The 27,125-nt window shown below is 38.6% G+C and overlaps 2 protein-coding genes across 6 annotated transcripts; both read right to left on the bottom strand.

The window, feature by feature from the left end:
- Window positions 1-50: 50 nt before the first annotated feature.
- parvb (parvin, beta) lies at window positions 51-18,206 on the bottom strand. Of its 3 annotated transcripts, none has more exons than XM_020645894.3 (13): window positions 17,862-18,206; window positions 10,393-10,482; window positions 8,950-9,020; window positions 8,741-8,843; window positions 7,405-7,545; window positions 5,735-5,850; window positions 5,203-5,261; window positions 5,028-5,047; window positions 4,515-4,576; window positions 4,352-4,420; window positions 4,039-4,140; window positions 3,878-3,950; window positions 51-1,972 (listed from the first exon to the last, which is right to left on the bottom strand). In XM_020645894.3, exons 1-13 carry the CDS (start codon window positions 17,974-17,976, stop codon window positions 1,896-1,898), a joined length of 1,098 nt encoding a protein of 365 aa, XP_020501550.1. In that variant the 5' UTR covers window positions 17,977-18,206; the 3' UTR covers window positions 51-1,895. The 3 variants fall into 3 exon arrangements, with proteins under 3 accessions (XP_020501550.1, XP_020501551.1, XP_020501552.2); XM_020645895.3 differs by lacking the exon at window positions 17,862-18,206 and adding an exon at window positions 13,133-14,323; XM_020645896.3 differs by lacking the exon at window positions 17,862-18,206 and adding an exon at window positions 13,003-13,054.
- A 466-nt stretch (window positions 18,207-18,672) lies between these two features.
- hdac10 (histone deacetylase 10) lies at window positions 18,673-26,836 on the bottom strand. Of its 3 annotated transcripts, none has more exons than XM_020645905.3 (20): window positions 26,553-26,836; window positions 25,749-25,883; window positions 25,539-25,635; window positions 25,309-25,406; window positions 24,969-25,073; window positions 24,801-24,869; window positions 24,583-24,709; window positions 23,860-23,925; window positions 23,715-23,774; window positions 23,114-23,203; window positions 22,871-22,977; window positions 22,706-22,773; window positions 21,615-21,852; window positions 21,361-21,451; window positions 21,141-21,226; window positions 19,960-20,016; window positions 19,758-19,839; window positions 19,161-19,349; window positions 18,908-19,067; window positions 18,673-18,800 (listed from the first exon to the last, which is right to left on the bottom strand). In XM_020645905.3, the coding sequence occupies exons 1-20, from the start codon at window positions 26,615-26,617 to the stop codon at window positions 18,766-18,768; spliced, it is 2,025 nt and encodes a 674-aa protein (XP_020501561.2). In that variant the 5' UTR covers window positions 26,618-26,836; the 3' UTR covers window positions 18,673-18,765. The 3 variants fall into 3 exon arrangements, with proteins under 3 accessions (XP_020501561.2, XP_065813089.1, XP_065813090.1); XM_065957017.1 differs by having other exon boundaries at window positions 18,673-18,797; window positions 26,553-26,835; XM_065957018.1 differs by having other exon boundaries at window positions 25,539-25,883; window positions 26,450-26,562.
- Between the last annotated feature and the right edge of the window lie 289 nt (window positions 26,837-27,125).

Here is a 27,125-nt window from a genome sequence, read left to right as displayed (position 1 = left end):
GCCAAAGCAAATCTAACCTATCACACAAATTCAAGATAATGAAATTCTCATTCTGTTTGATTCAAGGCATTTATTTCTTGATAGGTAAGATAAAAATAAGAAAAGACCTGCACAGTGGTGAGCCATCGAGCACAGTTTAGACCCACTTCTCACCCTCTCAGTAATTCAGCTCTCAAATGGATGTAGTAGCATTGAACTGTACTATACGTCTTTACAGGTCTAAAGGTGTCCCCTTCGGTGTCCAGCTCTGCTAAAGAAGAGCACTGAAAGGTCCCAAACATCCTCAGAGGCTTATCTGCAGGGCCGATCAATACAAAGACACTCTCTGACTCAGGCTCTCCTGGGACAGAGAGCGACTGTAGCACTTACGGCAGGAGGCAACAGCTTTTAAATATGGCCTGACACTTGAAGTGCACAGTCCAAAGGAGCTAGATAAGAAGAGTTCACAGTTTTGTCAGATGTCAAGTAAAAGCTTTTAAAGAATAACTGCAGGCTATTAAAAGCATTTTGAGACATTATATAAGAAGTAATATTTTAGAGTTTCTTAAAGGAAGTTTTTTCTGAAATTTGGTTGAGCAGTTCAATTACACCCTTAAATTGATATCATTCAAGGTAGCACAAGGGTTAGTATAAAGGTGGAATTGGGAGGAAATAGCTCTGAAACTATGCTTTGGTCAAAACTGAATTTAGACCAGCTCTGACTTTTTGATATACTGTAGGTTCATGTTTTTCAATATAAAATAATAAGCTATTTACAGCTTTTTTATCTTAATTAACTGTCACAGTAGATGGCTTAAGACAGAAAGTTGTCGAATAAAAGCTAGCTATTTAAAGAGCCACAGCTAGCCACAGCCAAGATCCAACTAAGTCATTTACCAGGGTCAGCTTTCCTTAGCTGCTGTCTGCATATGTTAAAAAACGTTTTTGATCTTTGATCTTTCCAATTTAACATACATATACCTAAATAAAGCAGAAGCAAAATCCAGTAATGTTGGAGATGATTGACCCAGCAGAGTCTTGCTAGCAATACTAGCTAGCAGAGTAGCAGTTAAATACCATATTTTTTTAATCTGGAGATATTCTTTCAGTTTATTACGTTTAATTCAAATACATATGTGAATTGTAATCTTCTTTTAGCAGCAAAGATGTAAGTAGGTTTATTTTATGAACTATGTAGTTAAAGCAACAAAGAAAGCCGCAAGAGCATGTTTGTAGGTAATGTTCAAAAATGTATTTCTTGAATATTTTTGGCAAATGTGTGACATATTACTTAACGTACAATTTTCAGTATCATGACCAATGGTTATGGATTACAGTAATCAACTTAAAGAGCTAAATGTTAAATGTTAGCAAAAGGTTAGCATACAAACAGCCGAGAGCTGTTGATATTTCAATGAAACTGTATTTTTGTATATTTGATAAGGTGAATACATTTATTTCTATTACTTTATTTCCATTTCTGTTCTTTAAATATTTACATAAAGCACTTTAAGATTATATATAAAATATAACAGCATTTTCAACTTTCTTAAATATTCCCTCATGAAGAGTCGAGTTGAACACGCAGTAAAGTTTCCAATGTTAACATTCTGCCCTCGTACATTTTTCCTGCAGCGACAGCGAAATATTCAAATTCAGGCTAAAGGTTGTGGGGTTTTCTGGGCTACAGTTAACATGCGGGTAAGGAATAAATAAATTGTGACATTAGGGAAAGAGTAGATTCTGAGCCTTTTCCTGGCTACTCCCCATGGGTGTTTTTAAGTCTGAAAAAATGATGACTTTCAGTCCCAGTTGGTCTCCTCCAGTGTCCAGACTATAATGTAAAATATCCACACAGGCACTAGGGCAGTGTTCAGAGTGATACCGGGGGGGGGGGGGGGGGGGGGGGGGGACATTCAATCAGAGTTTTTGTAGTTGGTGAACAGGTTGTAGAGGACTCTGAGGGTGGATTTGAGGTTCAGGTTGACAACATCTGGAAAACAAAAATAAGACAGTAGAGATCATTATGGTGTGCTAAAACTGTTTGAGGAAGCTTCTGGCAAAGAATTAAGGTATTTGGCCGATGCAAAATCAAAAATGATTACAGAAAGATTTAACCTTTGCAATGCTGAAGCCAGAGGCACTCCTTGTCAACAGGCAAGTCAAGCAACTGCTTGGGCCAATGCAGTAATAGGCCCCTGTGGGCTGACAAACCTTAAACTGCAGCAGTTGCTCAAAATGGAGCAACTGCATTTCCCAATGACAGTAAAAAAAACCTCCCTAAGGTGGCCCCATCTACAGCACTCACTCACAATTCCCAGCTTAGCATCTCATTATTCCTATGAAAACCAAAGTAAATCAATGAAAGTCACTGAAGGAAAATTGAATTATCTGTCTGGGAGTGGAAAGAAATAGGAAGAGTAAGAGTGTCAGGACAATGGCAGACATAATGGTGGTTGGAGGGGCCCCCCAATTAATTTTTGCCTCGGTTCCCAACAAACTTTTCTGTGATTGATGTTGTACTACTTTCCTTTAAAAGGTCATTCTTAAATTTGTGAAGGCGATTTAGCTTAAAATAACATAATTACTTACAAATGTTTTTCATGTGTTCCTTTTAGGGCACAAAATAAATGTTTCTCTTCGTCTTTAAGATGGTGTTCTACTTTTTAGTTTTAATGTAATTCTGAAGCTTTCATCACCTGCATTTCCCTGTTAGCATGGGTGACACTGTTGATATCATTAAGAGCTCCAGGATCTGCGCTTTCATTTATAATGAACCTGCATTTGTGCGCAAACCTTAGCGAGTCATATGCAAATCAGGACACATATTGTAGAAGGAGCACAGTTGTGGAGCTATGAAGATAGTAGCTATTATATCTAATTACTGCAGAAATCTGAGAAGTGATTGCTTTTTCTGCTCGGGACATGTTTCCTCTTCAGCTTAGTCCAGAAAATGTTTGAAGAAGGGAAATCCATGTGCATAAGTGTGGAGAGAAACAATATTTACACATTTGGAAAGTCTACAGTAGCTCAAACTGGTTCAAAATTCAAATATTGAACAACCACACACCAACCAGCGAGTCTATTGAATGCTTTGGCATTATACTGGCTTGTACACACTGGGCACAGACTGGGCAGCAGAATGCTGGGCTGAGGATAATAAAATGAATATAGACAAAAGTAGTAACACTCAATGAGCAGTTTGGACAAAAACTAATGCGAAACAGAAATGCTAATTGAAGTACCTTATGTATGACTGGATTCAAAATATACCAATTGAAAATCAACAAATTTGGACATAAGGGACTAAATCTTTCAGACACACAAAGTGGAATAACAAGTTTAATGATCAAATCTTGAATATAGTGGAGTAGAGGTATATAGTACCATAAAATAGAATTCCTGAATTTACCCAAGTAAATGTAGAAAATTACTTTCCACCACTGGCTGCCAGTCATCTGTATACAATCGTATTTTAAAATTTTCTCTGAAATCATTTATGACTCCACAGGGGGGTGTGAAGCATATTAAATGTTGATAAAAAGCACATTTGAGAAAACATAATCTGTAATAAGAGTAAAACGTCGAAAGTCACATTTTGATAATCAAAGTAAAAGCTCTGATATTCTCTTTGATATGAACAGGCTACTTTATTCAAACTGGTCAACAGAGTGAAGCTTCAGGCTGCATGAACTTCTTCCTCTATGTGAGAGTGTGAGGGGTGATGCAAGGTTGCCATCTACTGGAAAAAAATATGGCTGCTACAGTAGGACACCAACAACTTCACTCCCTCCAAAAAAGTTAATAAGTCATCTTATCTTCCCCAGAAACTTAACAGTATATGTCTTCTCTAATAACTAGTATACATTCTCTACTGACTGACTATCTATAAAAATACCTTCTGGTCTGGCTTTGGGTTTCTTCAGGCCTCCATCCTGCATCAGCTCAAAGGCAAACGCCACATTGTGGACCTAAGAAAAAGGAAACTCAGTGAAGTTGCAAGATGTCAAAACCTGCTTATTTGAGCAAGAAACTTCACTTCATGAGTAAAAAAATGACCTTCTGTTCGAAGCTCTCGGGGGTGAGGAAGAAGTTGTAGAGAGGGACAAAGTAGTCTTCTAGCAGCCCCATCAGCAAAACCAGGTACACTCCATCAGCAAACTGGACACACACACACACACACACACACACTTCATGAATATTTATGTCACATCAAATATTAAAGCGGCATAAAAGTTGAAATTGGATGAGGAGTATTTAGAAATTAAACTTGTGCATGCAAATATGGGGACGATGAGATGATGGCTCTGTTACATTGTACATAAAAACCAGACTAATTGATTGTTTGTGAATAAACCATCACATCTCTTACCTGAGATTCCAGCTCAGTAACCTCCAGGTTCAGCTTGTTCAGGTGTTTGTTTACGAAGGTGATGAGAGACTGGTGAAAGGATCGACAAACTTTCAATCAGTTATACAAATAAAACATTTACTATTTCACTGTCCATTTTTAGGGAAAGAAAGGTCTTACACACCGATTTCACTACGTTGAGCTTGTCAGGCGCGTGATCCAACAAAGTGTCGAATGCGTCTCTCTCTGTTGTAGAAAGAAAAAGGTTAAGAGCACTTCAAGGAATATTCCAGAAAGTATGAAAAGGTAGATCAATTTTCTTTTCAAAATGTGGAATTCAAACCTCTTTCAATAAACTTAAATAACTAATGTGTCATGAAAGGATGTTGTATGTTAAATAGTAAGCCAACATTGTAGCTAACAGCAGGTTAGCTGAGCATTAAATACATTTGGACAAATCCGACATAAGTTCTTCATACAGGAGTTTTAGGACAGTATTGAGGTGGATTCTGTTTTCTGTGGACAAAGCCATGCTCGCCGTTTCCCCTCGTCTCCAGTCTTTACACTATTCTTAAATGTGTGACGTTTATCAAACAGCTATGAGAATAGTCGGAATTGTTGCATTGAAACCTCAAAGAGTGGTTTGAGCAAATTAAAAGAGAGACATTAAAAATTGTGACATGAGGTACAAACTCACCAAACCTTCCCATCATCATTCTGAAAAACAAAACAAACAAACACAACTTTTCAGGTCCTTTCATTCTTTACACAGGACTTAAATGAAACAATAAAAATCAGTTTAACTCAACAGTACAACAAAGATAGAAGACGAGGGAAAATGTGAATGTTCATAAAACTGTATGAGCTCTTACTCTGTGGTGCTCGTCAGCTCCTTGGTCACTAAAGCAGTCTGCAGGATGCCCTCGCGCTTCTGCTCAAAATGAAATAAAGAATACTTAAATGACTATATTACAGAACAACTACTAATGTTAATGTACATTATAAAAGTTACAGGTATGGAGGAAACATTAACAAACAATGAAAGATGTCACTATACTGCCCTCAACTATTATTCATATTTTTACAGTTGTACACAGCTGTTTGGTTGCCTTAAGAGGTTCCATTTGGGAACACCCAGGTTGTTTCTAAAATACCCAGGTTGTTTCTAAAATACATTACTTGTATTAAAGATGTAATGTGTGATTTTTTAAACAGGTTTTTGTATAATTGTGCTGTGTTATTTGTATGTAAGCCGCTGTTGGTTCTGTCAGACTTTATTAAAGACCTCTCAATAATGTAAGTTATAAATACAAAAAAAACAAATAAATAAATAAACTTCACACCTCTTTATTCACCCCTACATCATAGCTTTTTTAATAACGCCTGGTTAGACACCTGACCTACCTTGACTACCACCACCTGCACAGAAACATGCTCCGGCAGTCTGATGGGGGCCTGGAAGTGCATTGCGAGAGCCACCAGCAGGTAGACGATGGCCACCAGGTTCTTTGAATGGATGGCTGTAACAAAATTTAAAAAATCAAAGACAGACTTTCAGCTGCAAGCTAAAATAATTATTGGAGCACTTTCCCAAAGATGAAAGGTAACAGTTGGTGCATTTTTTTTTTTGTCAAGACAAAAGACAAATTAAAAAGGAGAAGTTAATGGAGCATGAATTAAATTAACTCTGAGGTTAGCTCCTCTGGGAAATGAATGTTTGAAAGTCTTTAAAAGTCTGTACAGGATTAAATACTCTATATTTGTAATGCAAATTGGGAGAGTTAATTATGTGATTAAAGGAGCAGTTCATTAACCCTATACATGACGTTCAGTTTGTTTGTCACAGGGACGAGTATACAGTCTATAAAAACTAGAGCCCAATCCAAATTGGATTTTTAAGACTGAAAACCGCCAGAGTCAGCAAAACCAACAGTTAAATTTAAAATGAAGCTGATAAAGTGAATTTATTATCAGCAATGAGAAATCCTTTTTTAAGAGGGGTGTGCATGATGAATGTACACCAAGCAGCAACCTCCGGTGTTGAAAGACGAAGCCAAAGCAGAAGTACAAAATCCTGCAGTTTGTCGAGAGAGCCCCAGAAGCCACATTCAAAAAGCCCATTTTCACAGCAGAAATGAACATGTTTTAAAGCCTGGTACAAAAAAAAAATAGGTCTAATTGGTTATTGTCCTCATGGGCACACACTGTACAGGGGGCAATTTTTTATAACTCATCAGTTTTGATTTTATAAACGATACGTTTTATCCATAGTTAGTCATGTAGCTGATTGATTGACAGGTGGGCGGGATGTAACGGTCTGTCAGGAGGATTAAAACCCTCCTCAGCTCCAGCTCTTATCCTGTTGTTAGGTTGACTGAAAGTTGGACTGGGAAAGGATTTCCATCTTGGCAGCTACTGCCTCTGGAGCCCCCTGCTGTAACAGATGGGTGACGTCACTCAGGCTTTGTCCATTAATATTTATAGTCTATGATGAACACCTGTGAATTAAAAAAAGGTACCCAGAGGGCTGTTTTCCTATAGAAAAAATTTAAGAAGAATGTTAAATGTATTTCAAACTATCAACAAATTCTAGTGCTCATCACCATCTGTTTAACTTTCTGCTACACGTGGCTGCAGAAAGTTCAATATCTAGGCTGAGCTTCAGCAGCCCACTTAATGACAACATGACAACCCCTGTCATTGATTTCTGCATCACATGTCAATAAAGGAGTTTTATTTCCGGTGCATAATAGTAAACATGCATGTAAAAGACATCATCACCTCGTTGTGCTCTGGTTAGATAGATGTTTACTGTCTATTGAGGACATTTTACAAAATAACAGAATGAAACACATAATTATGTTGCATTATGGGAAATGTAGGCTACAGACATTTTTAAACCATTCTAAACATGTAAACAGATTTTCTTATGTTGCTTCAATTATGACAATACTTATTTAATCCATAACTTGTAAATTCCCTATCTTAATAGAATCAGACTGTTTTTTTGTTTTTTTTTATCTGTAGACTTTCTATTTAGGGTGACAGTTCACTGACGTTCACGTAAAACTCACAGTCAACACTCCACTCAATGGTCCAGCCGTGAGGTCTCAGAAGTTCATTGACCGCCTCCAGAACCGTCTGAAGCTTCTGTTTCTGTCCGATCTCCGACTGTGTCACCTCAGCCACATTCAGCTTCCTGCCGGACAATTTCTCTGTCAACAACAGGAGAGACAAAAACAAAAGATCAGACTTTCCATACACAGAAGAGAATTATGAATAATTGTATTCAGCATCATGAAGCTGTTTTATGTTGTATTGAAAGGGTGAACTATAACAAACAATGGGCTCAGAGGGGAAAAAAAAGAAACTCATACACAGATTTAAAAATGGAAAAAATCCAAACTAGGTCAACCGGTGGAAAAAAAACCTTAGGCTAGAAAAAAGACTGTTGTAAAAAAAAGTGCACAAAAAAAAGTTCTTTCATGTCTGTATCAGTTTGGGTTGTGCTTGCTGGACACAAGGACATGATGATCTCGAAAAAATTTGAAAGTTTGAGAACAAAGATGACTTTGAAAGAGAGACGTCTCTGCTCTGAGGGATCTTATGGAAGAGGATTTAGGAAGCTTTTCTTTTGTATAGGCGGGTTGAAATATCTAAAAAAACAAAACAATAGAAACAGCTTTTAAAAAGGAAATAAAAGTTGCAAAAGTGATACAAAAAAGTGTGAATTTTCTTTCAAGAAGCTCAAACAGTAATAAAGCAATTCCACATCACAGCACATGTTTCCTGCTGCTTGTTTTTATGACACATCTGCAACATATGAAACGTAAAGTGTTGTATAAGCTGGCTTTTGGAAAATTAAGATGTTGATGTTTTTTCTAAACGTTTTATGCTTATCAAACAATTTGTCAGGCTACAATCCTGTTTTACAGAAGACCAAAAAATGAGAGAGAAGAAGAAGAAACCGGTTAGAGTGCACAAAGAAAAGTGAGAGGAGCTGAAGAGAGAGTTTAAATCCTTTCTGTCCAAATAAACAAGACACAGGTGTCAACAAAAAACTTTTAAAGGGCTTTATTTTCTGTTTTTCAGTGTGGTTTGTGTGTTTGTGGAATAACAACATCGCCCACGTAGGTGAATGTGATGTTTTCAGCCTGTTGTAACAAAAAACAGACACAAGGGGGACCCCTCTAACAGTCTAAAGACATAGCAGCCATTGCCATTTAAAAATGCAGTCTGTGGCTGTTATTTCGACATGTTTGATGATGTTGGATAAAAGTCCACGATAGGTTGATACTTCACCCCTCAGGGCTCAGAGATGCAGAGATGCAATCAAGTACTTTTTTTGTTTTGTTTTCTGCTCATGTATGAGCACAACAAGTTAGAGATGAAGCTGTTTTGATTTCTCACCAAATAACTTCTGGAGCACTTGTCCATCATAACAGTCCTCTTCCAGGTCTTTGACTATGATCCTGTCTTCCTCCAACTCACTGTTGATCCAGTCGATCAGGACCTGGATACACAAATCAGAAAGCAAGAGTGTGCCGTTTCATTCACTTCGTTTGTTAATGCTCTGATTGTAATTAAATGTTTGTGCACAAAATGTGAAACCTCAGTACCTTCAGAAGATCTTTAAATTTAAGATTTTCCCGTGACGTTGGGTCTAACATGATCCTCTCAGCATTTTCCTCTAATGAAGATGATATAAGGGAGAATAAGTGAGCATGTTTATAGACACTCAAACCGCCTTTGAATACAATCACATTTTGTCTCACAATAATTAACACATCAGCCACTAAAAACAAACACACACATGCATTGTTTCACACGATGTTCCTCCCCCCCACATGTGAGACTGAAGACAAAGGCGTCTGCCCTCCACCCACTTTCATTTCCTGCTCCTCAACGTCCTCATGTGTCACCCTGTTTCGAAGTGTTACCTCAGTCACCTCCGACACTGAGCATTAAAAAATTTAAAATATTGGAATTTCAACTGCAGTGTTGACAACAGCTACATATGGGGACAAATGAGCCCAAATATTTTGCTTTTTACAACAATAAACATGTTTTTTTTTCTGTATAGAATATATAATAATTTCATAGTTTGTATTTTAGATAAAATGTGTTTTTACTGGGGTTGTCCGCATTTACTAGTTAATCACAATTAATTAAGGTCTGAAATGAATGCATTCTTTTTATCTATTTGTTTAGACTCTCTAAACGTATAGGCTACTAGATGCAACGTTGACCAAAGTGAGAGAGCATTATAAACACTAAATCTCACACAGTGTGACGTAACAGGAAATTGGCTTCCATGTCATCATGGTCAATAAGAGTTGACGGTGAGTGTTTGGTTTGTAATGTGAAAACATGCATGCTCCTTTAATGTATCTATCTCCCAACCCACTGACTCAGCAGCAGATTTGATGGCCATTAGCTTTCGTTAGCAAGCCAAGGCGTAGCAACCAATCAGGACACGCTGCGCAATTTGTATTTCAGCGTTCCAACAGAGACAGTAAGGTAACTCATTTGATTTGTAGCACTGAAAGCATTGAATAATATTAGGGCTGTCAGCATTAACTAGTTAATCTTGGAGAATTAAGTATTGAAATTAATGATTTTTTTTCATGGTATTTTGTCCCTTTTAAACCTCCCAAGTGTCCCTATAGTCACAGTGATGGAAAAGAACAACAGTGCTGCATCTTTGAATGTCTCATTTCACTTGACGAGTCAAAAGTAATATCCACCTTATGACATCAAATATTTCACTTTTTTTGCAGTTCACTTGAGCTGTTGACATAAAGTTTTTGATCTGAAACGTGTTCCCTTTTCCGTGGTTAAGTTAGTGTCATAAACTTTGATCTAACAGGAGGTCCTTACTTTATTTCAAAATTAAAGCGGGGTTCAATTTAAAGAGCAAGAACCCTCAGCTTAGGGCTTCAAAATAAAATCTTAACAATGTTCTATTTTTAAATGCCAAATTAGGGAATTTCAAACACGCGATTAAAATGTGATTAATCGTTTGACATCGCTAGTGTGTTTATAAGTGTGTGTTTACATACCCAGCAGTGTGTCCTCTGGATGGATGTCCGTCCCGGGGGGAAGCATGGGAGCATTGATGGCATTCTTCCCCTCCTCTTGGAGATCACTCACTAGTCAAACAATCAAACAGAAAAACTACTCAGAAAAAAAAAATAGGCACAATAAAACAATCTAAATATACAATCAAGATAAAGAAAAAGACCTGCTTGATATTGTTTTTGTAGTTCGGTTTACGAAAGATCTCAGGTTAATTAGTTCGTTATCTTGAGTCTTGATTTCTCAAGATAGTAGGATAATTATTTTACAAAAAAAGAGGCCTTTTCCCAACATCATAGGTTCATTTCTGAAAACTTAGAAATGAGTGTGTTTCTCATTTGCTACAGGTGTCAGGAAGTTACTGATGCGTGCTGGGGCTGGTACTAAACTCTGATCAAATCTGTCATAAATATGCAGAAACAAGCTTAAGCAAACTCGGCCTGTTTCTATGAAACATTTCACTGCTGATCATAAAAACTTTAGTGCGCTAGCCAGACAACCAACGTGTGTTTTATCATTATTATTATGAAATGATATAGATAGAGAACATCTTAAACAGGCTAAGACTATCAATGATATATAAGAAGAAAACACTTTGTCAGTGTGGTCATAGATAACAACCACCAACAGTGGTGTCAGTCTGTCACTAATTCTGAGACCTCACCTCCTCTGTAAACAGTCATTGAACCTCCACTTTTTTCTCTATTTGGTGTCAGTAACAGCTGAAGCTCAACTCAATGATAATTTCAAAGAGGTTTCATGGGACATTTAATCTGAGGAACTCATCAGAATCTGTGACAGGTTTTGGGGAGAACAACATTATATACTACATTTGTATCAACATCTTTTGTTGGCCTAGAGGAGGAAGATGAAGTTTTGTGCCTTGTTCCGTCATGCTGATGAACACTTTCTTAAAGAGGTTACAAAGGGCTTTCATGTTTTAAAAATATCACTTCAGTCACTCGGTCTCATATTCTGTAACCAAATGACAACTCAAAAATGATTGATTTAGAACTGTTGAGACGTCCCTCCCGTCAGCTATTGTGTTTATTTCCGTCTGTCTGTGTGTTTTTGTCCCCGCAGGTCGCTGTTAGGCGGTATTCCACCACACCTGAGCAGACCTGGCCAGTCTTCGAGATGAAGTCTATTTAAGATCGGGCAGCCATCCTCTCAATCTCTCTCATCCACTCCCAACGTTACACCATCACCACAGCTCCTCATTGCACCATGTTCTGTTGTACCATACAACATGCCACACACACCTCACCCTCGTTGTGAAAAGTTATTGTTTTTAATTTTTTTGTAATAAACTTTTAAACCGTTTAGTTAAAACCGTACGTTCACCATGCTTTTGTCAGGCCGTAAGAGTCGGGTCGTGACCCTGTTTACTTTAAAAAGTCAGGTATTACACAATCCTACACAATAAATTCGGTCAAATATTTGGAAACTCAGTTCCTATTAATAAAGATAAACCATATAAACTTTACAAAGTAAAGTACTGTGCTAATGGAACTTTAGGGAGTGTGTCATGCCAGACTATGTTGTCATGCTGGGGAGTCGCAAACATTGTTAAAAACATCTTATTTATGTTTCTATGTGGATGTTAGGCTGCTGCCAGACAACTGACACTTCATCAAACTTCTCATGTCATTTGAGACTCCTGTCATTTTCACTACAGACAACATGATGGGGAAGAACTGTCCATCAACATCTTATTGTGAAAAAGTAACCGGCACTTAATGGTATACATGCTTTTATTGTTGTTCTTTATATTTATGCGGTTGGAAATCTAGTGTGAAACATTTAAGTCCATTAAAGATGATAACATAAAGAGAGCAAAACACTAACACACACTCTTGAGTCATGCTTTGAATAAAATCTATTTTTGTAGGGATGCTTTCAGTTTAGACTTCAGAGACACTCCGGGGATATAAAAGCTTTCTTCCTCTAATGGCTGTGCAGCTTTTATCATCCTGTACGTCAATTAGTAAGACCTGCAACAGGCTGGACCACAATCAATGTCTGAAATATCTATAATTTAATTGACTCGACTATTTATAAAAACTGACAGGAGAGGAAGACGCACTTTTAGTTTTGTTTAGAAAAAGAAAGCATGTCTGTTTCTTTTAGAAATATGGTGAAATCAATGGTGAATCAGCGTATTTATGGTACAGTCTTGATAATCATCTTAACTTCAAAGTGCACAAAGACAGGACACAGAAAATGTTCCCAGGGAAGAGGAGTCCCTACAGGTTTCATATCTGATTCAGCCTTTCACATAAAGAGCGCCAAGCTCTGAATCTCAGCACAGATCAGCATTTGGCTTTGTAATTACTGAGCCAGCTTGCAGCATTTCATCATAATTGTGCTGCCTCCTCCCTCTATATGGAACTGACTGCATAGCTGCTGCATTGGCGCTAACAAAGTCAAGTAAAATGCCGTTAAAATTGAAAAATAACTGGCTATAGTGAACTTAATAGAGCAGATTCATACAGAACGATTTACTAGGATTTCACACTCCAAGTCCTGAAATAAAACCGCAACATTCGCACAATCGATTACATTTTAGGTAAACATTTAATAGTGTCACTCACATATTGATGACCCCTTACAGCAGCCTGCAGAACACATTTCTGGATATGAAAGTTGCAGTGAACTAAGGTAACAACTAAAGCTTCCCCATTTCTACTTCCAGGTTCCTCTAAAAAAACAACATTAAATTACCTTGTTTTTTTCTCTTGGTCCCACACAGCAGCCCTGCCATGTCCCCGCTATGAACCTATGTATTCTCCCTCGGATGGCAGCAAGGGAAGGTAGAAAATGTAGGAGCAGTATGAGCATACGTAAACGGTATTTGTGTGTGTGAATCGGAGTCTGTGGGGCTGAGCAGTGGACGGGGGCGTCATCACGTGTTTATTTCTGTCACAACCCTCCGACCCACCTCTACGGTCCAGTTACAAGAGACCCTGAGCGGTGTGTGTGTGTGTGTGTGTGTGTGTGTGTGTGTGTGTGTGTGTGTGCATGGGACAGGAAGGAGACAACACACTGGATGCACCAACGTAAAAGGACAACACCAGTCATCTCTGGGCTGTTAACCAGTGGACACAGGACAGACTTCACTGACCTACAGGTATAGTTTCAACTCCTTTCATTTGTTATCTATATCACTTAGAAATAATCCCTCGTTCACAGTCTATCTTCTTTTAGTTAAAACTGACCCTCTAGTTATTTCAAAGCAGTATCAGAGAACAGCGTAACAGACGTCCAGTGAATTAACCAAGGAGCATGTGAATGGAGCCTTTAATATGTTTTACGGCAGCAGATAATCAATCAGGCACCGGCTGTATCCCTGTTAACACAATTACACTAATTGAATACGAAGCTAAGTCCGCAGTCGTGAACATTTATCCACCTTGCATAATACAATGCAAAAAAAAAAAAAGGAGCATTACACACCATAACAGGAAAGTGTGCAGTGGCACAGTATGGCCGTGGTTTCTCATAAGTTTATAAGACACAAAATAATCGTATACAGTGTTGATGTAAGGCTAATGTTTTTGGTCCCACTGCTCCCAAGGGATGGAGGGAAGTGTTTCACTGTGGCACCAGGGGGGGGATATAAATAATGCAGCAGCATGGAGAAGACAGACCGGACCTTAAATATAGCTCTGGTTATTTACACCAACCAGCAGCAGTGAGTAACAGCAGTCAGGAGATGACAGTGAGTGTGTGACACATGGGGCATTCAGCAGATATTAACCATGACAGCTCTTTAACTCTTTGACTCAATGTATATTGATTCAAATTTCAATTAAACAACAATGTAAGGTTTTAATTCTTCTGCCACATATCTCTATTCTGCAAAGTGAACACTTACTCCATGACACTCTGTTTGTCCTGGAAAATTCACCGCCCTCTTCTTTCCCTTCCTTTTTAAAATGCTTTCCTTTTTTTGTTTTTCTTATTGAAGTCAAGGGTCAAATATCAGCGGGACTCAAACATTGTTCAGACAGTTAAGGCCTCTGAGACAAGTTTTAGAAGGATATGGAAGTTTTAAACTTTAATAACGTGGTATTTCAGTCTGAACTTACAGCTTCAGCAAATGTTTTTTGGTGAGGGTCTTGTACGTTGCACACCTATAACGTTTAAGTGACCTGAGAAATGTTTGTGATTTGACTTTTTAATGTTAGAAAACTTCAATTCAAGAGCTTTCCTGCGAAGACTCTTTAATTGCATTAATGTTAGAAAATTATAATAACTCAAATATAGTTCTTGCATTTCTTTAAGGGAATATCTAATTTTATCGCCATTTTCCCTCAACCCAAATGAATGGGCTAACATCAGTCTTTAAATAATCTACAACATTTCTTGTCACAACCAATATATCTGTTTTTGTCTAGGAAGTAACCGTGCTTTTTACATTTTGTAATATATCTTTCATTCTCCTGGCTTCTCGCTACATAAAATGCCATAACACTTAATACCAAATACAGTTTGTGTTTTTGGATGTTTAGTTATCTTTACAGTATTTGCACCGAGAAATCACCAGAATTTCACTGTAGATAAAAAAAATACACAATGTGCTCTCTGTTGATATTAGATATGTAAAATAGTGTAGTTAGTGGAAACAAGTTAAAAAGCAACAAACAGTTCACTTACTATTGTCTGCATCCATCTCAACACTTTAGTACGTAGTTACTAATGTTCACTAAACATGATCAGTTTGTGCATACTCTCAACTTTAAGTTAATGCAGGGAGGATGTGATGTGACGCTTCTTTCAGTCCCTTATAAAGAAAAACTTGTGGTTTTTTCCTTCACTAAACTCACTATCACAGCAGTCCTGCTGCTGACAGGAGGGGTTGTGCTTTGTCAGAGAAATGCAGACTTCCTTTCTCTTTATCAGGGTAAACAGAGAGAAACATGATGGGTTCTTGAAAAAGTAGCTTTGGGGGAAAAAAGTAGTTTTCTTGTTCAATTACATGAAGCAACACTGTACATCACATCTAATATACAACAGTAACAGCTTCTTATTACCGCACTGCATCGTGTTCTAAGTGTTGTTTCTAAGGTTCCTAAGTAAGCCCTTAATGATTACTCAGCGTCAAGTGTTAGGCAACTTTTCCAGTGGTGACTCGTCCCCCTTGGGTGTTCCCTTTAAAAGGTTTGAGAGTACCACACCCAAATGTGGAAAAGAGGAACCACAGTCCAGCACATGCGACGTGTGGGGCAAAAAGATGTGCTCCATTATCTACACATCTGTATTTTCTTATGTTAAACAGATTTATTATTCAAACGTCACTGAGACCTTTTTCCTTCAGAGTAACATGCAAACTGTATCGTCACAGCTTTAACCCGCTCTGACCACACAGGGGCACTGCTCCTATACAAGCTCTCTGTTCACTTGACCCCACAACATGAGTCAACTGATTTAATCAATTATCAAACACTAGTGCTACATAAAGCAATAATATATTTTTAAAATGTGTATCCTGAAATTTAATGCTGAGGTCAGTTTGCAGATGTCCTATCAAAATAAAAAAAAATAAAAAATGTTCAATAAGTTCTTAAGTTCAAGTCTTTTAGTGTAACATCTTCCTTTCATCAAATAAATCAAACACACATTTTTTAACCTTTTTACCAAATGAGCTTTCTATTTGATCATCAACGATCTTCCGCTAGCCTATATCTAAACCATCTATACTTGAACATATTTAAATCATCTGTCACTTTAAGCAAACTTTTTAAAACACAATTATATTTTAAGATAACATCCACTAGTTACAATATATGTAACTATAAAAATGTATAGCCTACTTTTAACACATTTTAGGCTACTGTTTATTCATAATTTTTAGCTTTTTTCCTCAAATTATTAATACGATTGAACCTATATAACAAACATTTATCCGTGTTAGCTAACTCTTCCAACAGTCCACCAGATACTTACACTTAGGCGATATAAAAAGGCGGGACTAACTAGTTCAGCCATTTATCCATTAGGCTACTTTTAGCTATCAGTATCAACTCTTTTGAACTCCAGCTAACTATTGTGTATATTCATTACAGTAGTTTACTCTGATCTTATCAACCATGACAGCATATCATATTTGACTTCACTACTAACTCGTTGGCTGAATAGTAAGTAGTAACTAGGCTATAGTTAGTTAGCAAGCTTGCAATTTAACTGCTGTAAAATAGGCCAAATTCAATTTACCCCATGGAAACTGCAGCGGTCAGGCCTATAGGAAGGATGTCATCAACAAAAATAACATTCGATAATGAATAGCCTACAGTAAATCATCATATGAGACACTTGTATAATAAATATTTGCCTTTTTTTGTTGTTGAAATAACTAAAAAATAAACCATCCATCAAATGCTCAACATATTATTTCATTTGTAGATTAAATGGTTTTAAATAAGCTGCAGTCAGTTTTCTGATTCAGGAGTGTTTTCTATTTTGTTCAGCAATCTTCTTGCTTTTCTTTCTTAAAATGTCACATGTAGGCTACAGTAATCTATTCAACACATAGTATCAGTTCTGGTTTAGGGAATCAGATTTAAGTTTCATTTAGAAAATCTCAGACTGTTGTAAAATCACTTAAAGGGTTGAAACCAGGTCTTATTTTTAGATGTGGAATTTAATGAGGCTCTTTAAACAATTGCCGGGTTTCTGTCCTCCTGCAGGCGGATCTCCTTTAATGGAGAATACAAACACATTGCTGTGAACACACACACAGTAGACACACAAACACACACACACACACACACACACACACACACACTATAGCCTACACACTGGGTTGTTAAACCCTGCAGCTGTCCCTTTGACCACACACTGACTGTCCCGAGGGAGGGCAGAAAATAGTTTGGACAACAACTGCAAAATGAGACAATAAGTTCAAAAGAGTGTCTTTGTGTCCAAATGACGATGAAAAGTAAATCCTCTTACACCTTTTATCTTCATAACCTTGCATTCCTGTCACCGGTCACTGACTGTATGATCTATTTATGGTTATTACCTCATGTCAAATGCCTGTGGAGGCACTCAGATGCTTTGTCTCGCCTCTTATTCACTTCATACCCATTCGGAAGAATCAAAACTATGCCAAAACTGTACCAAAGCTGAACATATGTTAATGAGTAAGCATAGCCTATATAAAGTTGGATTTGAATAAAAGATTGCAAGATTATAATATTAGGCCAAAAAAAAAAAAAAAGACAGAACCATAGACAGAGAAAATAGTGTACCAGGGAAACACTATACAAGTCTTTATGCTGTAAATCATGTGCACAGCCCGTGATTACAGTGCCAGTGATGTCCCAGAGGAGAACATTTTAGCAGGGCATCATGTGATTGCAGCACCATGGACAGAAACACAACAAGGGGAACAAACAGGAGGCTTTGAACAATGTTAGAAAATCAAGAAAAAGAAATGACATTTCTTAACCTTCTTTGGCTTTTTTCTTCCGCACCAGTGTTCCTCCCAATTTCCCGAGGAAGGACTCGTCCTTTTTCATTTTTGCCGACTGAGAGGACGCAGATGTGTTCGTAGTCCCAGACATCTTCCAGTTCAGGATCCGTGTTGCCTGTGCGCTGTCTCGATGTGTCGGCTAATAATAATAATAATATCCCTCCTCCCTTGTCATGCATTCAAGCGCAGTTGCACGATCCAATCACAGCGAAAGGACAACAAACCCACACATTCACACGCTGACAGACACACACACACACACACACTGTCTGGAAGAAAGAGGGCTGGTCGCAGCATCAACACGGACAGATTGACTCACATGTGTTAAAGCTTCATCTGACTCACTGTTCACAGACGGTTCATGTCCACAGCGCCACCTAACGGCACGATGAGGAACTGATTTTTATAAGGTACTGACCTAGAAGCCAACTTCATGATGTATTTACATTTAGGACTAAACCTGAAACCCACGGCATAGTCAATGAAAGTATATTTAAATTATAACATTATAATTATGGATTAAAAAACATTATAATCTCATTGAATGCAGTAGTGGGAACATTTAATAAAGTAGACCTACTGTACCTTGGTGCAAATTTGAGGTACTTTTAGTCGTTTATTGTCACGCAATTTTAGGAGGAGTTTTAAAAAAAAAAAGAGAGTTTAAACAATATGATGTGTCAATAATTAAACTAAACAACTGTAAACACAAGTGGAGCGAAAACAAACGAAAAGAAAATGAATCAGTAACCAATTTTGTAACTGAAAAACACAAAGACACACAACATGTGATTTCATGGCTCAATTTGTTTAATAAAACGTCTCTTTAGACAATTAAATCCGTCAAAATCTACAGAATTTGAATGGAGCACGATCACTTTCAGGGTGCGTCACCTCGTCCTGTATCTGGTGCTGCTTTTGGGAGACAAAAAATGACAGTTAGCATGATGCAGTTATCGGGGGGAACTGTGAGTATGTCTGATGATGTGCCGTGTTAATTAGTATTGCGTCTGCGTGTTCACCTGTAGTCTGCAGAAGCTTCCAATCTGCATGCAGTCGGTGTCTCAGCCTCTCCAATGCCTCCACATCCTCAGGCAAAGGAGCATCAAGCTGCCGTAGAGAGGGTGCAGCATCCCCAAGGAGAGAGGAAGCTGTGAGTCCAACCCAAGCCTTTTCAGCTTCCTAAAGAGACAAAGAATGCCATTTAAACCTCAAAGAAAAAACATATGCAGAGATGAATACATGCAGTATATCAAGGATTGGGATGGCGTTTACCTGCATGAGTACGAGTGTCCGTCCTTGTGCCAGGCCCAGCAGCAGGCCTGTTAGCTGCTGCCACATATTGTCACACACACCGCTATCTGACATCCGCACCAACAGAACCAGACTAGGGTCGTACTCGTATCCCAGAGGCAGAAGGAGGCTCAGCACAGCCTGTGTGAACCCCAACGCGTCGCTGCAACCCTGCAGAAGGACAACAGTTCAACACATTCCCGAAACAAAAACACATCACCTTTAACAAACCATAACACTATGATTAAAAAAAACTATATTATGTATTTAATGAAATATTACAAAGTATATTATTAACACTCAGGTCTGTGTTTATTACCTTCAATTAAATGGACCACAAGGCTATAGAGGCCAAACTTAAAATCATCTCACTGAAAATATTATCACTAAAATGTATTCATATAATATATATATAATAAATAAGTGACAGTAAAACTACACAATCTTATGAGCAGATCTTGATATGTGGACTTTGTCATTATACTATAACAGAGAAAGACAATAAAACAGTGTGATGATGTGCAGCACCACATGCAGACAAGTCCTCTGTCACTTATAATACAGTAACACATACACTACCTTCTTTAGGCACACATTGATGTGATATTTGCTTTTCTGTTTGTCCGATTCTTTGTTGCTAAACTGAACCAGGAGTGTTTTCCTAAAGATGGAAAGATTTCTGTCAAAAATGTTGCAGACACACGTCTTTGCTTATTAGCACAAAAGGTGACAAGTTTTGATCAGAAAGTGTAATTCGGGGAAAACAAATAGTTCTGATCACCCGTCGTCTGTGTCGAGACTCGGGACGACTTCATCCCCAACACACACAACAAGAACCCTGCATGAGGAGAGAGGGGTTTCAAATCAGACTGAACTCTTGACAATTAAATAATCATTTATAAAACATGTGAAGTTTTGGTAAAGCAGGCCTGGTCTCGCACTGGTCTCAGGTTCAACTCCTTATCCTGACACTATTTGGAACCAGCATCCCCCATTCTCACTCCCCACATTTCCTGTCTCTCTTCAGCTGCCCTGACCAAATCAAGATGTTAGCCCCAAAAAAAAAAGAATCTTAACCTTTCGGAAAAACATTCATTAGTTTACTGCACTAACAAGAAAATCCAACAACAAAACCACAAATTAAACTTGAATAAACAGAAAAACTAAAGCACACACACACACACACACACACACACACACACACACACACACACACACACACACACACACACACACACACACACACACACACACACACACACACACACACACACACACACACACACACACACACACACACACACACACACACACACACACACACACACACACACACACACACACACACACACACACAGCTTATACATGTTTAGCTGTGTAAAGAAATTGTTCTAAATTGAGGGTTATTGGCTTTATTTCTAAGGAATACTTAAAAAGCGCAGTACCACACTCAGGTTTTTCATATCAACATGAAGCTACAGCCAGTAGCTAATTAGCTTAGCTTAAAGACCTCGGTCAAAAGTTGACTAAATGTAATTAGTTAATGTAAATATGAAGTTTTACAGGGAGGGTTGTGTTTAAGGGCAGTTTTGCAATTATGAAGTAACTGCTCTCTGCTGAAACAAATTGTCCTGCACACTCACCCATGCCAAACACTAATCTGTCATTTTTCACACGCCAGCACGTATAGTATGATAATTAACTGACCCTAAAACGTGCCTATAGACGTACTTTATTTGCCTCTGGTAGGACTGAGGCTACCTTTTCCAAGTCTTCATGCTAGGCTAAGCTAACAATCTCCTGGCATTACATTGAGCTTTATATTTATCACACACAACAGTTTTAATTTAATTCTTTAAGTGTGAATGTTTTCCTCCATTGAAAGTAATACAGGCTGTCTTCATACAAGGTAACTCTTGTACCTCAGTAATGACCATATGAACTAGATCCATATTGTTATACCGGCTGTGTGGGGCAGTTGCAGCATGCTGGACAAGACACATCATCGCCATGGACACATCGGCGACCAGAGCCAAGCCATTGCAGATCTGAGGAGAAGTCATTAAACATAATGACATCAGCTTGCAGCTCATGCAGGCAGGTCAGCAAAGGAAAAAAGAACCTGTATCTACAATCACATCTAATCGGGAAAAACACAGCAGGCATGATATCCAGACTGTACCTCATTCTTCTCCATCTTCTCTACGAGGGCAATAAGACTGGAGAGGGTTGCTAGAGCAACGCTGTCAGCTTCTGCTTTGAGCAAAGTCTCTCTAATTAAATGGAAAAACACATTCATGTGAAAAGATTTGATAACTTTGAGTATTATTTGAATAAATCAAACCCTAACCCTCCAAAAAAATAAACTCTTCCTGTGTCAATAACAAGTAATAAAGTCTATAACAATGCCACAACAATCTAGCCTCAGCTCCACACCTGAGTTTGTTGACACGTTCTTGGTTGGGATCCTCTAAAGAGCTGAAGTGCTTACATCCGTCTGGGCAGGTTACACCATCAGGTAGGACTACAGCTGTGCGGATCGGAGGAGGGACACGTTTCAGAGGCTCAGGCCACACCTCTTCACTTGTCTCCTCTTCTCCATTCTCCGACTTTTCTTCTTCTTCTTCTGCTAATTTTTTGCGCTTTGTGCTGATATCAGAGGTGGGTAGATCGGCTGGAGAAAAGGGTAACACATGTTTTAAAGGCAGTGCAAGTAAAGGTAATCGCCGTCTCTCTGGAAAAAACATATTGAAATCTGAGACCTAAAGTGTTGCATCATGGGTAATATAGGTGTCTTTTTTTTTTTTGACAAAGAAGAATGTGTAGAAAGACAATTCAATAACTTTTAAGTTTGATTTTTACTATCTGTTGCAGCTCCAACAGTGTAAAAGAGTTTTAATACAACTATTCTAAAAGAAAAGGTGTACTTTGGAGAAAACTGTTGTTAGAAATGAAACAGGGGTCTTTAGAGCTAACTATGAGTCAACATCCTCTTGCCTGCGCATACAACTCTGAGGCTTGAGCCAGCATCCTCCTGTGTCTGCTTAAACAGTTACGAGACACGACACAAGACTTAATGAGTTTTACAGGCATGGTTTTGTTTACACACATTTTATAAACCTGTGCTGTATACTATTGACACATTTATTGTTGTCCTAAAGTAACATCGTTTACACAGAGCACAGAACTTGTAGCCGGTTCAGAAAAGTGTCACGCTAACGGCTGCTTTGTGGCATTATTATTTGCAGGCATCATGCTCGCAATTTTACCAGCTAGATCATTACTGTGGAGCTTTGAGGACATCTGACATTTTCCACTGATGACAGTTTGTGGCTACTGTAGCTTGTGATTTGTCTACGTTGGCAAGCGAGTTAACTCTTGCTAAAAAAAAACAAAAAAAACAAAGCAAATTTCCCTCTTAGAATTAGATGTTGATTCCAGTTCAGTGCTTTTTGTTGAACTCTGTGTTGTGGTTCGTTGATTTACTTAGTACCTTTAATAAGTGGCTCAGATTTCATCATCATTACCTGCATGTTTGAGGGAGGACCAGTACTGCCTGTGAGCTGATCGGACACAGTGAAGGGACTCGAGCGCACTGAGGAGAGAACAATGAAGTACAGTTATCAACACATGCACATGTACTGGATAACGTCAGATACAAGTCAGGACATTTGACTGATGGGAGGACACACCTTTCACAGGGACCGTCGAGATTTGCAGGTCGAGGCGCAGGATCTCCAAGCAAAGTCTGAACTGTCTGACACACAGACTGAGGGAGGGACGTCAAGTTGTATCCTCCCTGGAACACATTCACACAATAAAACCTTGATAAACACATGATTGTTTCCTCCTGTTGAAATTCAAAGAAGAGTGGATGAGGTGGTGTCATATGTTTGTGCTGATGATGTAGTACATTACGTATTGCGTCGCTTTACCTCCAGAACAGCGCACAGTTTCCCTCCTGCCAGGTTCATCAGCAGGTGAGTGAGGTGGGCAAAGACGTCTGGGGTAGCACACATTTTACCCTGGAAATAAAAATGTCAATTTGATCCACCAATAAAGCCAGTTTGTCTCATAATATCCCAATAATGGCAAAAATACTATGTGCACATGCATATGTTGCTACATACACTCGGTATCCACTACACGGTATGTAAAAAACCCTGCATACATTATTCCAATCATATAAACTGCTCTGACATAAAGTCAACTTTTGATTCCACTGTTTATTAAAGCTTATGTTTTAGTGTTGATGTTGTGCTAAACTGTATTGCACTGGAGGGTGTTGCCTCCCTGATATACGTAATGAATAGACAATGTTAGACAATAACAGAGACAAACAGAGCTGCTAAATATACAGACGTCACAATGCAAGTAATACTTGTATGGATCCCTAAAAGACTTGGTAAGAGTTCAGAATTATGGCAGAGCTGTTGGGTTTAATTGTTACTGATTCTAGAGATGTACCTGTTCAAGCAGCCACTGAGCGTTAAGATGAAAATAAAGACTGAAAACATGGTTATTTATGTTTCATACCTCTGGGTCACCAATGGCTGAGTCAAAGCCTGCACACACCAGGACCAGGTCTGGGCAAAACTGTGACAAAGAAATACTCACAATAAATGATCTCCTGCACATCCTCATCTGTTTAGCGAAATGTGAGGTTTTCCAAACGGCTCACCTCGTACGCGACCGGCAGAAGAACGTGACAGAAGAGAGAAAGATAGTCGCTGTTTTTCATTCCCACCTGAAATATGACAATGAGTTCTTATCATTAAGAAACTTCAACGAAAACAAAAACTCACAAGTTAAATGTGAGATCAGTGCTGGAAAGATAAGTTGATCGACGCTGACTCAGCCCCAAAAATGATAATTGATTATATCGTTTAACATCACAGACGTGAAGCATAAGGATGCTATCTGGTTTGTCCCATTGCAACCAGGAGAAGTTGCTTTTTACCAGTGGATGTGACTTTAAAATCTCTTTAAAAAGATCTTAAGGGGGTCTTTGTTGGGACTAGCAGAGCCCTTCGAAACGGGCATCCCCGGTTCGACTGAGACCCCTCGGCTCCTCTCCTGCTCTCAATGCACTTTTCTCTCTCCCTTGTATCCTATGATGTCTTCTGTCCTATCTAAAATGAAGGCATGAAAGCCAAAGAGTAAAAGATTTTTCTGTTAAATCATGAAAATAATAATTTAATAATAATATTCATAACGTTCTTTAATAAGTCAATAGATAATTTGACTATTTCAAATACAGTGTAGTCATTTTAATGTAATAACAATTATATTAAAGCCATTTATTTCCCCCTTATTTTCATTTTTTTCCTCATAGTCAGCCTAGCAAATAAAAAAAATAAAAAGCGATCCTCAATCATTTCAAGTTTTGTCTGTGGACACGTACCTGATTCCAGGGCACATTGATATTGAATCCAGCCCCTTTGTCTTTCCCAACACTGTCGTAGTCCGATTCTCTCAGCTGAGGCCAGAATTTCTGATGCTCATAGCGGTGCCAGGAGAAGTAGAGCACACTGACGAGGATACACGGACATAGTCTTCAGATTTCAGACGGCTGAAGAAAAGCCCACATGTCACACTCAGGATGCTTCCATTTGGACTCACCTGGGATCGTCTTCAAAACAGTACTGCACCCCTTGACCATGATGTACATCCCAGTCAACTATTAAAACCCTGGAATATATAAACACATCAATAGAAGCACGTTTTGTGGTAAAACCGATAGAGTGAGTTCTGAAAACAAACAAACAAATACAATATATGTCATGTTACCTTTTCAACCCATATTTTTGCTTGGCATATCGAGCTGCTATGGCCACATTATTGAACACACAGAATCCGTTGGCAGCGCTTCGCATACTGTGATGTCCCGGTGGTCTGTTAACAACAATACAGCGTTAGACCGATCCATTAATCATGTCGTCTTTACACTTGACACAAACCAGAACGTCAGCAATATGATCAAATTAGAAACCAATTCATGGACGTCCAGAACTGGAATTTAACAATATGATCAAATGAATCTTCTTCACAACAAAGAGAGACTCGTGCACACTCATTGTAGGATCGGAGAAAGGTATGAGGAGAGCTGTGTCTCACTGGCGAACCTCACCTGACCAGAGCCATGCCATTCCTCACCTTTCCTGTCATTACACTGTCCACAAGCTGCAGTGCAGCCCCTGCAGCCAGCTTGGCACAGTGATAGATGTTCTAGGACAAGACACGAGACAGAGAAATGGTTAGCCACAAGCAGAGTACTCTTACCACCTCTGAAAGAACAAATACAAGATAATAATAACAGCTGACAATCTAGCCAGTACTTATTTTATATGTTGGACTAACTGGGTGGAAGTAGACGTCACCATACTGCAGGGTGAACTCTTTCAGATCCTCCAAGGTCATGTAGGGGGTCTTCTTCACTGCCTCTAAGTACTCCTCGCTGTTGGGCGCAGCAAAGTACACGTAGCTGAGTGGCTTTATCTCCATCAGGCTAATCTAGAGGTAGAAAGTGAGTAAACCAGACGAGGGCCCTTTGTTGGCGTCATGCCTGACCTGTGAACCAGCAGGATGTCTGCATCAGTCGCCTCTCGGACGGGTACAGAGACGCAGCGATCAGTCAGACCGTTCTGGATCAAAGCTTCATAAGTCACTGTCAGACGCTCAGGCACTTCAATCTTACAAGCCGGGCTGAGGATTAAAAATAAAAGAAAACGTTAAAAATGATGATTTGTTCAGGAGGATGGCACGGGTGTGTTTGGTTTAAATTTCAAAAATGTGTGTCAAATGATTTGAGCAGTGCTCCAAATCTGTATCTTAATGAATGAAAACTGATATTGTTCTGATCTTTATGCACAGTAGATGTATTAGAAGCCATTCAGCAAACAACAAACTTTAAATGGAGAATAAATGAAACTAAAATTGACTGTGACAAGTGCGTTTTCATAATAAAAAGGAAACAAATTCAGCTGTGAGAGAATGGGGGTACACAGCTTTTCCATGTAAATATTAGGCCAACACTGTTAGTGCTCCCAGCTCACTGTCCCGACTAGCTACACGAGACAGTAACTTCAGTTCCTACCACAGACTGTAAATATATTACTGAACCGTGTTAACTTCCAGACAGCTCGGTGAATACGTTTCTATGCAGTCCAAATGAACTATTTACTCATGCATATCTGTTAAAATTGTTGTACCACAACTTAAGTTGAATTATTACATTCAAGCTTTAATAAAGTTACATTACAGGATGTTACCTTGTAATGGCCTGATTACGTCAGCGTGCGAGCAACACCAAAAGCAGAGTGAGTTGAAATAATTATAATTATAATAATAATTCTTGAGACGCGCCAGACTTACTCAACCCAGAGCAGTTTATACTTGGTCATCTCCTCATCGTGAATTAGTGCTGTCCCCATCTTCATTATTTCAGTCAAGCTGCAGCGTGTTGGTGAACTTTTCTGTGCAAAGTATATCGAAGGGCAATCTAAAAGTTAATTAGCCTACTGTAATAAAACGTGGACTTTGACAGACGGGTACAAAAAGCGTACAAAGAGCGCACTTCATATGCTACACAAAAAGCATGCTAAACTGTAAAGGTAAACACGGAGGGTAAAAATCAAAGGACTCTTCTGCGAGTGTTATGAAGGTTGTTAAACTGTTCAATGGTGCCGGCGCGCCACCTGCTGGACGGAGTCAGGCGCTCGCGTCTACTAAAGACACCTGAAGGAATTTAAGTTCTGCACACTTGTGTTTCTTAAAGAAAAAAAATGCAAAAAAAAAAATGTTTAAATCATCGCTCTGGAAAACATTTGTTTTGCTAAAAGTACAAACTGATTTGCTATTTTTTATTTAAATAATAGGCTATAAATCAAATGTTTTTACGTGACTAATCTAGCACTTAACGTTACATATAGATGCACAAAGACACTT

The sequence above is a fragment of the Labrus bergylta genome, chromosome 7 (genome assembly GCF_963930695.1).
Source record: "Labrus bergylta chromosome 7, fLabBer1.1, whole genome shotgun sequence".
NCBI lineage: Eukaryota > Metazoa > Chordata > Actinopteri > Labriformes > Labridae > Labrus > Labrus bergylta.
The sequence above is the reverse complement of the archived record's forward strand: the minus strand, read 5'-3'. Positions and strand labels throughout refer to the sequence as shown.